Source organism: Dermacentor silvarum, chromosome 7, assembly GCF_013339745.2.
Source record: "Dermacentor silvarum isolate Dsil-2018 chromosome 7, BIME_Dsil_1.4, whole genome shotgun sequence".
Taxonomy (NCBI): domain Eukaryota; kingdom Metazoa; phylum Arthropoda; class Arachnida; order Ixodida; family Ixodidae; genus Dermacentor; species Dermacentor silvarum.
In genome coordinates this window covers 68596114-68612343 of record NC_051160.1, presented here as the reverse complement: position 1 = coordinate 68612343, position 16230 = coordinate 68596114, and the positions used below count along the sequence as shown (strand labels likewise).

At 43.8% G+C, this 16230-nt stretch overlaps 1 protein-coding gene across 1 annotated transcript; it reads left to right on the top strand.

Moving 5' to 3' along the window:
- Window positions 1-9088: 9088 nt before the first annotated feature.
- On the top strand, window positions 9089-15028 carry LOC119458153 (uncharacterized). Its single transcript, XM_037719975.2, has 3 exons — window positions 9089-9920; window positions 11025-11106; window positions 14466-15028. Exons 2-3 carry the CDS (start codon window positions 11034-11036, stop codon window positions 15011-15013), a joined length of 621 nt encoding a protein of 206 aa, XP_037575903.1. The 5' UTR covers window positions 9089-9920; window positions 11025-11033; the 3' UTR covers window positions 15014-15028.
- The last annotated feature ends 1202 nt before the right edge of the window (window positions 15029-16230 follow it).

Here is a 16230-nt window from a genome sequence, read left to right as displayed (position 1 = left end):
GTAATGGCAGAGCGTCTGTGTGGTAATTACTTCATAAACTGCAGGTACCCGTTTAGAAGAGATGATTTAGGAGCACGAAAATATAAAAGAAAGCAGACACGGCACGGAACAAAGGTTAGAGATTGAGCAAGCGCTGTGTCTGTGTCGTGCCATGTCCGTTTTTACGCTCCTAAATGGTGTCATATATGCGCCAACAAGGCCCTCTAAAAGTGATTTTAAGCTATGTAGAACACCTTTGCGCACCAACAGGTCATCTGAGCAACAGGCGCAGAATATTAAATAGGCGTTATGAGATGATCGCAAGGGAACAACCGCAAAAAAGCTAGCACTAGTGCAGACGTGGTTGTGTTCTTGACCTCGTTCCCCCGCACTGTTTCTTGATACCTTAAAAACAAAAGACTGGTACACAAAGAACTGTGTTTTAAGAACAACTATTGTCATCCCTGTTGCGGGGCTGTATGTTTGAAGGATAGTTTGGTTTTTATACGATATTATGCCGGAATTGTCGGAAAGAGCTCTGTTTTGGCAGAAATATTGTATCAACATCATTCAGTCGTCCTAATGTGAGAGTTCTTGAAGCGTGTAGATTACCGCATAACGCGTTGATGACATGAGCACTCTGAGAATATCATTTTTTTTAAATGGAGGCGATAACAGAGAGCACTTTTTCTGTTTCGCGGTCCTCTAACCTTGAGAACGTACAAAAGATATGCCCACATTACAGCTCTTCCTAACTAAGCATTCTGGTACATTTTCTACGCACCTGAATACATTTAGACGTGATTGCGGTGAAATTGCCAATAAGGTGATGTACTAAAATACGCAAATTTCGTGCATTTAAATATTGCGTGAATAAGTACAAATAAGTAAGACAAACCACAAGACAAACCACAAGTAGATACTCAAGCTATACCAGAACTTAGTTGCAACCACTGAGCGTATTGCACTCAAGAGTATGACAAGTGAAAGCCTTCAGTGCATTGTATGACGTTCCTGCAGGATCTTATTTGATTGCGGCATCAGCCAATACCATTAGAGAGCGTGGAATCGTGTGACAGCCTTGATGACACGGGGGACTATCCTGTGCTTGGTGCTGTCGTGTCCTATCGTTTATACATCCTCAGGTATGAAGTTTTGCACACCGACATATCTTTAAGGTTGCTATCAATGACTTGCCTCCTTTAACGGGACACTAAAGGCCAATAATAATTCAAGATAAGGTGATAGATTTGTGCTAAAGTTTCTCTAAGGTGTCAATATTATCGCGAATAGGCCCTTAGTAATAGAGAAATTGAGGTAAATGCAGGACACGATTAGAGACTGCCCTGGGACATTCACGTACTTTCCCGATGACGAAAGCACTCCTCCTTTAAATTCTTTCGCTACTACTCAACCAGTCGTTATAAAATCATCACTGTATCGCTCGAAATATTTCGTTTTCGCTCGACTCTGCGCCGACCACGCTTTCGCGTTTGAGTTGTTTCGTTATAGGTTAGTGCTGCGCTGGTTTTGCTGGCTCCCGAAACTCGCACAAACTGCAATTAGCAGAGAATTACACTTACATGTGATGTCGCGGGATGCCCGAACGGTCGACGCCACTTGACCAACAGCAGCTGTAGCGGCGAATCCACAGCCCTGTCATAGCTCAGTTTCTCCATGGCCGTGCGTTTGCGCTTTGCGCAAAAACCCGTGCCGCCATCTGTCGGGCGCCGTTTTACTCAGCGACGGCAGCAAAGGGCGATGATGGCGTATGCAACATCACCATTCCCCGCTTGCGTGGCGGCAGACTTGAATTGCGTTAAAGGTATTCGGGCCCTTCAGATGCAATTTTCTCGTAAACTAAGTCTTTTCTTGGCACGAAACCAGCATTCCCAGGTTTCCGGAATGGTATTTAAAGAGTCCACGTTGACTTAGTATTTGCCTTTAGTGTCCCTTTAATATATTTACACTTCAACGAAAGTGTTATCTATAAAAGAGAGTAGCCCTTGATGTTAAAGGTGCGACTCGTCGAGAGGCTTAGGACCACTAACTCCCAAGTAGCACATGGCGATCCTGAGGACGTCACAGGACGCTCGCTTACGTTACAACGTCTGTGTCAGTTTCACATAAAATTTCTGAGTATTTTTGTGCACATAAGACTTTATTGAGCATAATTTAAAACATGACATGTTTGCAGTAATTCCCTCATTGTTGGTTTGCAGCAGAGATAATAACACGAAGAAAGCTAGGGTGCACCAGCCGAATATTTACCAGCAGCTAAAATCAACCACCTATTGCAGATGGTGATACAAAGTGACTAACTTCAGTCTGTGATTTTATTGTTATAGTAACTGTAACTCGATTATGGGAGTGCAAACATTATCGCTGCAAAAAAAATATGTGGTTTTACGTGCCAAAACCACAATTTGACTGTGAGGCACACAAGTTGGCCTACCTTGGGTTCTTTAACGTGCACCTAAATCTAAGTACACGGGTGTTTTCGCATTTGCCGCCATTGAAATACGGCCGCCGTGGCGGTATTCTATACCATGGCAGGTTATCTCTGCAGCTAACCAACCATGAGGGAATTACTGCAAACATGTTAAGTAATAAATCATGCTCAATAAAGTCTTATGTGCACAACAATAATCAAAAAGTTTTATATAAAATTTCATTGACGCTCTCTTCAGATCGCTTGTAGGATCGTTCAAATTGTGCGTTGTCTTCTTTTTACTTATTAACTCTATGTAAGGAGATATTGGTGCCTATTACGACGCCTTGGCCACTCCTCGTCTCATAATTCATAGATGAGCTCCAAACAAACATTCGTTGTTTTTACTGTTGTCTAGACTGGTGTAACACGGCGTACAATAATCGCCTGGAACGAGCCATCGAAAGTGCGCTGCATGGCGTCCAAGGAGAGCACGTCTCAGAGATGGAAGCTGAAGGTCCCGGCCCATACCCTTTAAGCTTCGATGGATACAGTGTCATCGGTCTCGGTGCACTACGGCGCCGTGGGGACCTCCGTACTGTGTGCGAAAACGAAACTCAGGTAATCATCCAAATTAATCGACGAGATATATAGATAATTGCTCGCAGGCGGCGCGTACAGCTAGTATTTCGTTGGTGGCGTATGAACGTTGAAAGTAATAACTTGGGCACGGACTAGATTTTGGACAGAGCGTCAACATCTACGAAGCAAATTATTTCTTTGGTTATGTCACTACTATGCTTAAGGTGTTAGAGCGTTACTGTTTTGCAAAACAATTCAAGAAATGTCGGGGAAAGAATGTCGCACATTAGGCCATTATTTAAAGTACAATAATACTCTTATGCTTTTATACATGAACTTTGTTTCCCGGAGTGTGCCAAAAATTGCACAGAAGGAAACATCAAAACATTTACAAATGAGCGCTTTAGGATTTAAAACAATTGACTCTGAGGTTTTACGTCCTACAACCATGACATGATTATGCGACAAACCATTGCGAGGGTACTCAGGAATTATTTTGAACACCCGGCGTTTCTTAAATTGCACCTGAATATGAGTACACGAGCGCTTGTGCTTTTCACCCACATCGAAATGCGGCCGACACAGCCGGGAGCAGCTGTCTCGAGTTCAACACCGAAACGCCATAGCCACTGGGCTACAATGGCAGTGTTGAGCACTATTTATCCCGCAAGATATCGTGAAAATTTCATTGCTGAGAGCTGAGCTATTTCGCACGGAGGAATTGGTACAAACAGCGTGGCAGGACAAGAAACAAGGTAGGAAAGAGTCGAGCATTTGCTCACGTACGCTTATATCTTTATCGTCATGATAATAAAATAACATTGTTGCTGTATACTATATCAACTTCGGTTTCCTTTTAATGCGAAGCATTCTTTGCGAACTTGAGGTACTTTCAATCTATCTATCTATCTATCTATCTATCTATCTATCTATCTATCTAGCCTTCTACGCTGCCTACCAACGAGCTGATGGGTATACATGCTCATGTTCGCTTTGTCTGCGTTGTCGCGGCATTGTCGTCATTCAAGCTCCGTCATCCGACTCTCGCATCTGCTTCTCACGTACTAACTGCACCTAGTCAGGTGGCGTTCGTAAGAAGCTCCGGGTATGTCAGCAGCGGAACACCGGATGGTGGTTACTTCCGCAAGAACAGCTATTCAAAAGAAATTTCCCCACCTCGTACACGCCACCCGGCTCATGACGCTCCCAAAGAAGCTCTCGCAAGACCGCAGCTTCGTCCAGAAATGCGTCAACTCAGACATTGCGTTCCCCAGAGGTTTACTTGAGCAGCCCGAGGATAGCGTACTACTGGGGTACTGCTTGGCACAAAGGAAGGAACCGTATTCGCAACGATCGAGCAGCTAGGCAAGCCCACGTTCTCTCTCACCCTCAGCATATCTGAGCTCCACAGTGAGCGCCTCCTCGAAGTCATCGAGACCGTCGAAGAGCCGGTAAAGGCGCGCAGCCGCAGCGTCGATGCATAGCCAGATGCCTTCAAAATGCTTCGCACAACATCGATTCCCACAGTACGTTGGATTTCCAATATTTTTTTTCCAACCAAATCAGTTCCTTCCTTATCTTACGTCCCATCTTATCGTGCCGTTTCTACAAATACAAGATTGCTTGGTGTTGAACGCATCATCGTTCGCCAGTCCCTCATTGTGAAAAAAATAAGAGGATTGAACATTTTTACGGAATGCCTTGTGAAAAGCACATTTCACTGCTAGGTTTCATGTGAAAACATTGTGGGATAGATCACAGGAAATTAGAATTCATGGTGACGAAATTGGGAACATCATTGCCGAACCTGCAGAAAGATGAAATTCGTTATTATTACACAATACAATTACGCAATACAAACATGTTATTGCTCAGTAACTGAGAAAATGTCCATTTGCAGTAATTGAGGTCATAGCGCTGAATTGACACGGACAAGAAAGACGACAGGACGTGCACTAATATTTCGCTATGCAGCGCACGTCCTGTCCTCTTTGTTGCCCGTGTAAATTCAGCGCTATGACCTCAATTACTGCAACAAACCAACGAGCCCAAAAATCGCCACTCCTGCATGCCCGTTTAAAAATCCAATAGGGACGCAGCGTGAGGTGTCATTTTACGCAAGTACGATTTACATTAGGTGCATTTGGTTGAAGCCATACTCTCCCAATTCTTTACTCATTACTCTTTAGTCCCCTTGTGTCCATCGAAAATGTGGAAGCTTACGAAAGCAGATGACTAACGGCAATTGATTTGTGATTTCTAACCCTACAGTAATCGAGCACATGAAATAGAAACCTGCATGGCTCCGTGCACTCAGCACTTTGCCCTCCGGCCTATTACGTCACTGCCGACCACCGCATTCTGTTCGTGGCAATGCCTGCCATATAGAGGGCTTAGCTTTAGAGGTAGGGTACTTGTGTAATCGAATTTGGAGTGTTGAAGTTGGTGGCAGACGGGCGAAAATGCCCGCGTGCTTAATGATTTCTGCATCATTGACAATGACCAAGAACTATAATTCGTAATTTTAGCGATACTACACATTAAACACTGACACCTGATTAACAGTATTTTATATTATATTTTCAATGATAGTGCCCAAATATGGCGACACGGAACCCAGGATAAGAGTGACGTAATATTGGAGCGAAAGGAGTGACATGAGGAAAGCGTTTAGTAATAGGTGACGTGTCATTTTTCTAGGAAATGCTTTGACAATCTTGCTCATTGAAGGGTGACGAAAACCAGCCGTCCTTGAACGCATGTGACGGCTCGCCGAGACGTGGGAGTGGAAGGTTGAGGGTGATAGGAAACACACAGCCGAAGTCTCTCTCCGGCTATAACGCAGTGCTGAGTCAGTTTTTCTTCTGCGCCTATTTACCATTATTAAAAGGCAGTTGTATTACGCTGTATGTTTGCGATGTTAGCGGGTAGTATTCTTTATTTGGTGCATTTCACGTCCAGTTACATTTTTGAGGCGATGACAGTGCACTGCAAAAACACTAACGCTATAGTACATGCCAACCATAAAAACTTCACCAGCCCTTCCTCTGTCGAGAAAATGGGGGTAAGCGAAACTTGTCGTGTGTGTATCTGACCTTCGTCAGGATAACGTAACGTTCACGACATGTCACGGTAATGAAACATAAACATTTATTAAATGTATACATCGACGGAAGGAAACGTACAACGCAACGGAAGGAAAAGTTGCACGAAAGCGAAACAAAAGTAGAAGAAAAGGGAACGAAAAGTAGTAGGAAAGGGAAGGGAAAGTAGTAGGTCAAGTACAGACACGACAACCTTTGCTTACCCCTATTTTGTCGACAGGGGAAGGGACTGGCTGATTTTCTGTCTTTCTTCCTCTCTCTCTTTCTCTATCTCCCTTTCTCTCTTGCTCTCTTTCTATCTCTCTCTCTTTCTTTATTTCTCTCTTCCTCTCTTTCTTTCTTCCTCTCTCTCTTTCTATCTTTCTTCCCCTCTCTCTCACTTTCTTTCTTGCTCTCTTTCTTTCTCCATATTTCTGTCTCTCCTTCTCATTCGCTTTCTTTTTTGTCCCTGATATGTGCCATTGAGCTTGGACCCTTTCTGCACTATCGCCAGGATCGGCCCACTTTCCAGCGTGACACCACCACCACCACCGCCGCCGAAACTTGTGAGCCTATAAAGCTTCGCTAACAATAAAATATACGCTAACATACTGGAACAGGCACATGACAAGTGCATACCCTCCGTGGTTGCTCAGTGGTTATGGTGTTGGGCTGCTGAGCACGAGGTCGTGGGATCGATTCCCGGCCACGACGGCCGCATTTCGATGGGGGTGGAATGCAAACAACACCCGTGTACTTAGATTTAGGTGCACGTTAAAGAACCCCAGGTGGTGAAAATTAATCCGGAGTCCCCCACTACGGCAGTGGCTCATAATCAGATAGTGGTTTTGGCACGCAAACACCCCGTAATTTATTTTTTAAGGACAAGTGCTTAGTTTTTAGGGCAGGAGAAAGTTGTCTTTCATATTCTTCGAAAATTAAGCATAATTTTTTCTTCTAAAATATGACACGACAACTACAAGGGCAGTGTTCGGCGATTAAAATTGTCTTCATTGTGGAAACACATCGCAATGCATCTGGCACAGCAGATGTGATACATGAGGAACACAACCAGCGCCACGGTATGTTACGCAGGTCGTGAGCTTTGACCTGCTGTCGGAAGGACCTGTGCTGTGCTTGTTTCGAAGGACGGATGGACAAAACGACACCCTGCAAATTGCAGCTCACGACGTCAACTTCACTACGCACCTGAGGTTCATTACAGGTCCCACGAACGACAACGGTGAGACAGAACGGAGAATCCTGGACCAGGTTGACGAGCCCGTGGCGACAACACTGCGCACCGGACGTGTGACAGTGAAGATCGAGGGTACTTCGGGTGACGCGGTGAATGCAACGACGAGTGTCCTTCGACACCTGGCTCTTGCGTCCATTCAAGACTCCTGGGAAGACCAATTTGTTTCAAAGTTTGTCAGAGTGCTAAAATACACTTAGTGGCGTACTCCTCGAACAGAAAGCAGTGCTAATATCGTGGATAGAAAGTAGCAGGCGTCAGAAATGCGTCTGCAGCTCGGTTGCAGATCGTGCCGTTTCTGGGCTGTGGGGAAGCTCAACTCAAATTTCTCGTCGTAGTTTAGGCACTAGAGAGCTTGTGAATTTCTATAAACAACATTCGTCTATATTGCTGTATCAAAACCTAATAGCATAAGTGGGTGTCAAAACCAAAACAAAGATGCCACAGGAGCAATCAACAACATTTGTTATTGTAAACGAATCGGCGAACACTTCTAGAAAGCTATTTGTTTTATTAAAGAAATGAAGGGGGTATATGTTCGTTAGAGAGATGTTATCTCGGAAACCTCTGTTGTTTTATTGCGCAATTCGGTAGAGAACAGAGTCGGTAACGAGCACAGGGGCACAGGTAGTATAGGTGGTTATATACATAAACCCGCTCCGCAACTCCGTTGCGCGAGAGATAGTGCACTTTGCATCAGCGCCTTTGTTTCGATGAATGAAACTTCGACCGCCACAAACCATGGACCACAAAACGTACGAAAAAGTAAAATAAAGTTATTAGCTTAAAAAATGCGTAGGAGCTAAAGTATAAGATAAAGATCTAATGCGTCTCTAAAACTACAAAAATGTTCTACTTGTGATCAATTGTGCATTAACGAGAATAGCTGGCAGGCTGTGCTTTGAGGATGTAAACAAAACTTGTTCTTTTTCACTGCCTTGGACTATTGTTAGCTTAGCACACTGACTGCTTATAGGTCACTAATAACGATAGCTTCACGTGCCTCACTTTGCTCCGTGTCAGGCACAGAAAGGCTAGAATTTAATTTATGTCCTAATAAGCAGTCTCCGAGTAAATGATGTCTCAAGTGCCAGGAGGGTTCAAGGTCGGGATTGGTTGCCTTGGCGGAGCTACTAAAAAGTGCAATAAAATACGTTGGCGATGATGGCAAAGATCTATCTTGTTCATCTTCTTGCCCCAATTCATTATCATTTACAAGCCAAATATTTTAGGGAATCTTCTGTAATGTTCTTCATGCAGCGTTTGGTTGCCACTTCGTCGTATTCGCGGAATGTCTGTTTGATCACTATCACGTCTTCCCTGAGTTACAGTTCAGAGAAGATATATTGAAATCAACGTTATGGTGTTCTCACGTTGCACCTCAGAAAAAGTAATTAATAATACTTTTAACTATCCAAAGGAAGCATTTTTCCTATGTTCCAGTATTTTTATAATAGGCCATGCTCATCTTAATTGTACTTTCTTTCCTAAGAAAGCAACCTGAGTTGCATCTTAGATTGACTGAAAAGTTAGTCTTGCGCAGTTTTAAACTTTTTTCATTGCATGACAGCAAACTTTGCTACTCAGGCAGTTGAAAATTCACCCGTGCAAATGACTGCTGTTCACCTAGTACTGGTCCACATCGTTTTTGTTCATCGAGGCATGCACAACATGCTCTACATCTTCAAAATATGATCCGAAATGCGCAAAGATTGCTTTCCATTGAGGGCTACAGCGGCAACGTTACACGCTTCTAGATAACGCCTTAGTAACTGGGATACCCATTCAAATACAATACAATAAGATCATTGCTCGATTCTTTACAAGCAGCTGAATTATTGCGGAAAGTTATCGTGTATGATAGTTATTTCGAACGTTTCTCCTTCAATGAGTCGACCCTCACTATGTCTGCCGGAAATGGTCTGTCCGGTAATCGAGTACACACGGCGAGAAAACTCATTCACTTTTTATTTAAATTTTTTTTGTCATGCCTTCATTGAAAGCTTCATCTTCCCCCTCGTCACGTAGAGGATGCAACGGCACCCGCCGAGTTGGACAAGGACAAACGTCTACATCTCGCATACGGCGTCGCTAACAACGCGTTTATTTTTTTTCTTTCATTTACGATCGCTGCGCCCCCCAGCGATTTCGCACGCTTCGTACTAACGAGCCGCTGAAAAAGGACAGCGCAAAGCGGAAATTACCTATACACGTCTGTCCTCAGGTCGCAGCAACACAACCGAGGGAAAAAGGAATATGTGCCAGCACAAAATGTGAATGGTGAAATAGCCAAAAACAAAAAATCAAGAAGTCTAGGGCATCCATGTAGGCATGTTTAAACGGCGCTGTCGAGCTGTCCTTGGCGGCCGATTCTTTCGTCGCCATTCGTCAAGGCAGGTTTATATTTGGACGAGGTTGGCGACGAGTTGCGGAAAGAGGAGGTATAATGCAGCCCCGAGCGTCTGTCGCTCTGCTCGCGCATTAAACTTGCCGCAGTCCGACGGTACTTGCAGGCAGACCAAGAGATCTCGTCTGAGCTACTTGCTGCGCAGCATCATCGATAAACGCTGCTGCATTTCTTCGACAACAGGTAAGAGAGTTCTGTAAGGGGATATGACTGCTACCCACGCCGTCGTTGTTGGAAGCATATGGGTACAAAGAATGCATCGTGGGAGCCTAATATTATAGCCAAGATCGATTTTTTTATTTTGTAAAAGAGCAAAAATTCAGGTTATTAGTCTATAATATAACCCATATTTTTCTTGACAACAGAAAATGTTGTTTAATTTGAAAATGTGTTGTAATTTGTTGTGGCAAAAATTGTTAACATACTGTGCGTAAGTGAGCTGTCATAACCTAAATACAGCTCACTATTAAAAACATTTTTCACACTCATAATGGAGATAAATTTATCTGTGCAACGAAACATTACAGTGAGTCTCGCGGTCATTGGGGGCGACTACTAGTTTCGCCACATTGTTTCAAGGACGCTGCGCAGAAACATAATTCTTGCTGCAAGATATTCTCCTGTCAGTTGTACATCTAATTTGTCAAAAATGTACTTTTTGTAACAAAAAAGCGTTTTAAAAATTGGTGCCATAGCTTCAGAAGTGTGGAAGTGCAGGTATGTTCATGTACAGGTATATCAATAGATAGATGGGGGCACTCTACTTGACTTGAAAATTACCAGAAATTTTTATAGCATCGCACGTAAACCGGAGATGGATAATTTGACCAAATGTATAGACATTTGATGAGCAATGGTGGCATAAAACATATACATTGAAATGAGCAAGAACATGATAGTAGACACATTGGCCTTACATCAGAGGACTTCAATTAAGGAACACGAATCTGGTAACGCTGATCATGTTTAGCCTCACCGCCCGCTATTGTGCTTCTATGTCAGCGTTAGTTTCCCCTTACAGTTATTTTGACCCCGGAAGTTTACCAAATTGTTGTTGTTGCCTCAAAACAAATGTCCTTATTTAGGAATCTATGTTTCTGTCGTCTTTTGGAAAAGTCTTTATGATGCAGTCTGCCTTTAGACTCAAAAATACCAAGCCCCCTCCAAGATATCAAAATATTCTGCACATTTTAAACACGACCAGACAATCGATCGCTGAAATAAGATTACGAACCCAGACTGGTCACGGGTTAAGGTGTGGGTTTATTTTGTTTTCTCAATATACAGGCTCTCAAGATGGCCTTGGTGAAGTCAGTTGGCGCAGTCATACTGCTGGTGATGGTTTGCGGAAGTGTACTAGGGGTGGAAGGCAAGTGAAATTCCTGATGTTTTAAAAAAATAGTTACCCTTTAAGGACAACACATGTACAGGGTGTCCCACATAACTTGTGCCAAAATGTAAACACAGGCTTAACAGAGCAAGTTAATGTTGTTTGTCATCGCTTGGAGCAGGTAAGACTATTTTATGTAGTTTCGCCTAATTACATCTTAGATAACACAATTTAATTAGCTCGTCAAATATTATTATCCCAGCAAAATTCGCAATCAGTAAAATGTAGGCCATTGCGATAAATTTTCTTGCTTTTCCCTCTATAAGTACAATTTTTTTTCGTCTATACGTACAACATAAACGTATTTTTTTCCAAGCTTGCAAGAAGCCTGCCAAGCCATACAAAATGTGCCGCGCGGGCTGTAGCGCGATGATTTTTTGTATTAGGCGGGCTTTCTTTAATACTGAATTACCCTGTATCTGTCCAGCTACATGCCACTCGAATATTTCTAAATTATGGCACAAGTTGCATGGAGCACCTGTATGTACCCGAAGGAAATTTTTATTTTTCAACTAAATGTGCGAAATATACTAACAATAAGTATGGTCAACAAAAACACAAAATATTTTGCGGAACTTTTTTCAGCAGTATTGGGGAAACACCGGACCCAACATTTGAAGTGAGCTTCAAGACACACTTTATATCAGACTTCTTTTGCAATTATCAATGCTGTCTCTCTCAGTATTTAAATACATAGCTTCGCTTCATAAAAAGGGACAGGGAATGACTTGAACATAGCGAACAATGCACAGAACTGGATACAAACATGAGAGAGCCGCTGACCTAAGAGTTGCACCTGGACAGGGCAGATGCAAAAGACATCGCATCTGTCCTGTCTGTATCTCTTGTCTGGTCTTCGGCGCTGCGCACCTTGCTGAGAGTAAACTAACTAGCACAGCTTGAATCCCTAGTGATAGGTCAACCATGCGTGCTTAGTTTTCATTGTGTTAGGTAAATCATGAATTTTGCCTTATATTTGGCAAATGCGAAGTGATTGTCATAAGACAAGTAGTTGGCAATCTGTATATCAAACAATCATTGCATACTACCGGTGGTAACATATGGGGTAAACCTGCAGGTGAACAAAGCAGCCCGACAACAAGATAAGGACTACGCAAGAAGCGATGGAACGAAAAATGTTAGGTGTAACTTAAGAGCCTGGAAGAGACCGGTGTGGACCAGAAAGCCAATGGCGATAGCCAATATTCTAGTTGACATATAAAGGGAAAAAAATGGAGGTGGGCAGGCCTTGTAATGCGTAGGGTAGATAACCGGTGCACCATTACAGTCACACAATGGCTGCCAAGGGACGGGAAACGCAGTTGGGGACGGCAGAAAATTAGGTGATTTGGTGAAATGAGCAAATATGCAGACGCAAGTTGGAATCACTAAGCGCAAGACAGGGGTAAAACTTGAGATCGCCAGGAGAGTCTTTCGTCCTGCAGTGCACATAAAAAAGGTTTATGACGATGATATCAAACCGCTTGCGTAGTTGAGAAAGGCAGGTTTCATACCGAGAAACCGTACAGCCATGAGAAAAAGTATACGAACCACAGGGTTGACGAAAAAAACTGAATTTCTTCGTAATTAATCCGCATAAACTGAAATTGACGACTACAGTGGATAGTTCGCAGTGCCACGTTTGGACTGAAGTCCTCAATTTCAGATTTCATTCGCAGGCTAGTTAAAAAATCGCCCTTTTCGCGCAATCCCTGGTCCGTATACTTTTGCTCATGGGTGTACATTGTACTCCGGTCTTAGTACATTGAACTCCGGCACAATGTCTTTAGTTGGTGCAATGACGCTACACAGCGATTTGCTTTGCTGCTTTAATGCGTTCGCATTCTTTGTGTACTTCATGCACTTTCCGGGGGCTGGCCATCTATTATCTATCTATCTATCTATCTATATATCTATATATCAATCTATAACATTGGAATCACACTCAAAGCCTAAAGTAAACTGATATTAATAAGGTAAGCACTCAGTCTTAAAGCCATGCCACATCAACTAGAAAACATCCCCAGAACCTCTTCTCACGATTGCTGTCGACTGTATTGCGTTTATCATTGAATCAATACAGCTACACAACGTATTGCCACTGTCGAAACGAGTCACGCATGAGGCGTGTAATGCAACGTGACTCCTCCTTCACGCTTCGCTAAAAGCACTCGGCGCCATCTATTGACGCCACCGCGAAGCGTGCGCGTTGTCTGCATGGCGTGCCCGCGCGTGTGAACGGTTAGAAACGCGTCATGAGGCAACCGGGCTCCTTCTCGCGCGTCTTTTTCGGCACGCCGCGCAATCTAGCGGTGCTACCGAGAAGTCCGCACGTGGCCTCTGAGACGGGCAGCGAGGAGCGCCGGTGCCTGTGAACGTCGATAATTGTTCCCTCCCTTTCACATAACCTGCGGCACATAATCAGCGGCACAAGTTGGCGATAGGTTCATTGAAGGGTGACATATACCCCGTGCATTCAATGCGCAGCTCGCTAACGCGTTTGCGTGAAAGATGTTCATTTAAATGCGGCATTTACTCAGTGCGGATGTGGCTCAGCCTGCTAATGCGTCAGGTTGCTGTCATCTACGAACCCTTGTGACGTAGTTTCCATTCCGCTCAACATCGGATAAATTTAAGCAATCTTTTTCACCATTGTAGAGCGGCACAATCACAGTGGCACATCCCTAGCTACCCAAGTTGGCGTCAATCAAAGAGGTTCATTGAATACCAGCACAGACAGAGTGGCACATACCCAGTGCTCCAAGTCATGGTCAAAGAGTCGCATTGAACAGTGGTACCTACCCAGTCCCGCATCTACAGTGGCCCATGTCGGCGTGAAAAAGGGTTCATTGAAGAGCTGCACATATGTACAAGTACGACATACTCAGTAAGCCAAGTATAGGTCCGACGGTTGGTTTCAAACACTATTTGAACACATCAGCCCGATGTGCTGCCCATTCGACCGCCTAGATACATACAAACATCGATATAAACATGTACTAGATAGCCCTCAGAATGTGTTTGAAGTACCCTAAGAACCTTGAGCTTGGCGTCGGTTTGGGCAAGGCCCATTGATTAAACCGTACGTTTAGTCGCTGTACTTCTGGCTGTGCTATAAACTGTGAATTGCTTCAGCGCAAGGCGCGTATACCGTGGCTGTAGCATGCGCTAGAGAATATAATGTTCAAAGCACATAATAAATATGCGAACCATGGCGATGATATTGTTTAATTTGTTTAAGCGTTTAACACTGAATCTGAAATATAATAAGCGAAACATCCTCCTATTTATTTGTTCATTTGTTTACCTGTTTACTTGTATATTTATTTTTCTTGCAGAAAATTGCAACTTTCTTGACGAACACCTAGAGCGCGCCATCAACTCCTTCATTGAAAAGCTTCCTGCCGAACGTTCCAAGACATTGGAAGATGACTTCAAACCAGAAGAAGTATCCAACAACATCGAATTCAAATTCTTGGGCCTCAACTCTCTGCGGCCCTTCGGTCCATTCCTGACTTTCTGCAGAAACGGTAGCAGATTCGTCCAATTTGATCTTGTCAACAAGCGGCCCCTGATTCTCGCTGGAAAGACTTCGAGTAACGACAGTAATGCCCATGAAATTTTGAGTCGAGCTCTGCTGGTACGATTAACCGCACAGTTTGAAGTGGAAGGATCTGGGGAGGATCTGAAGATCTACTTCAAGGAAAACTTGCCGGTATCCATGGTCGGACTCAGCATGCTACTGAAGACTGTCGACAAAGAAACAAAAGAGGACGTTGGAATCATTATCAGCTCGCCAAATCCGCATCTTCTTCGCACCCTCTGGCATGGCATGTTTTACAGTGAACTGAACACACTTTTCAGAGAAATATTACCGAGAAAATAAAAACTTTCCGGTCAGTTCATCACCCATTCGTTACATCTTTTCAAGGTTTTATTTAAAATGATTCGTAGCAAGAAACTCCATACATGAGGTGAATAAACGTTAACAAACGCAGTCCTGCATGTCAAAGGCCGCACAGCAATGAAAGTGAAAGTCGTTCAGGCATTTTATGCAAGATAGCAATGAGCATGTTACAAAAAATTGGCAGAGACCCTTAAGAGTTCTACCTGTGGTAATGAGAACGTATTATAGTCTCTTTGGTAAAATGTTTGTGAAATGTAATGAGTGCTTTCGCGCCCTTTCCGTTTGTGATTCGACGCCGTGGTGCTCGCTGTGCACGTTGGTGGCCTTCCTACGCTTGCGCTTAACCTGGGTTCATGAAGCGAAACGTAACTGTAACTTGATTATTTTATACACTTACTTTATACAGTGATGACGTAGCGCCACATCCTCCCCATAGGCTGCCCCGTCAGATGTGCAATGAGTCATGCACTAGGCACGCCTTCCGTCAACGAGAGCCGTGGAGCCGCTAAATATGGCGCTTGTACATAACCTTTTCCCTGTCACTATTTATCGAAAACCGTGCCTCTCAGTATTTGTCAAGATGCTATTTGCCGTGTCCGTAGAATGTGTACCTGTATAACGCCAGCAGCGAAAACTTTTTAACGCGACAGCGATGAAGGCTCCGTGTCGCAGAAAATCCGGCGTCGGCGTCAGTGTGGGTGTCGGCACGCCCTCATCGTTAGCATAAATAATCATCCCGAACCACCCCACCGCGCAGGCCCTCCGCGTGGCGCAAGGCGTTAGTGAACAAAATTGAATTTCTCGAAGTGAAATTCGTTAGAAAAATTGTAAAGTTCGACTGACAGCGTCGGATTGTAATTTTGGGTATACGAGAAAACATAATTCTCTTATACGGCCGGAACTCAAACACAAACTCTTTTCCCAGGATTTCTACAATGCATACAGCGGCCCGCCGCGGTTACTTCCATGCAAAAAAGCCATCGAGATGGTGCTCGCCTCCTCAGCAGCCGGGCGCAGAGGCGAAGTTGAACAAAAAAAGGTGCAGTTGCCCGGAAGCCTGATAAGCAGCCAGGGATCTTCGAATGCTATCGCGTTCCACTCTTAAAGGCGAAACTTAAGCGTACTCCAAATTTTTTGTTTAAGCTGCACACTTCCACCCTGCCAGTTAAAGCATCGCTTCATGAAAAAGAATTACA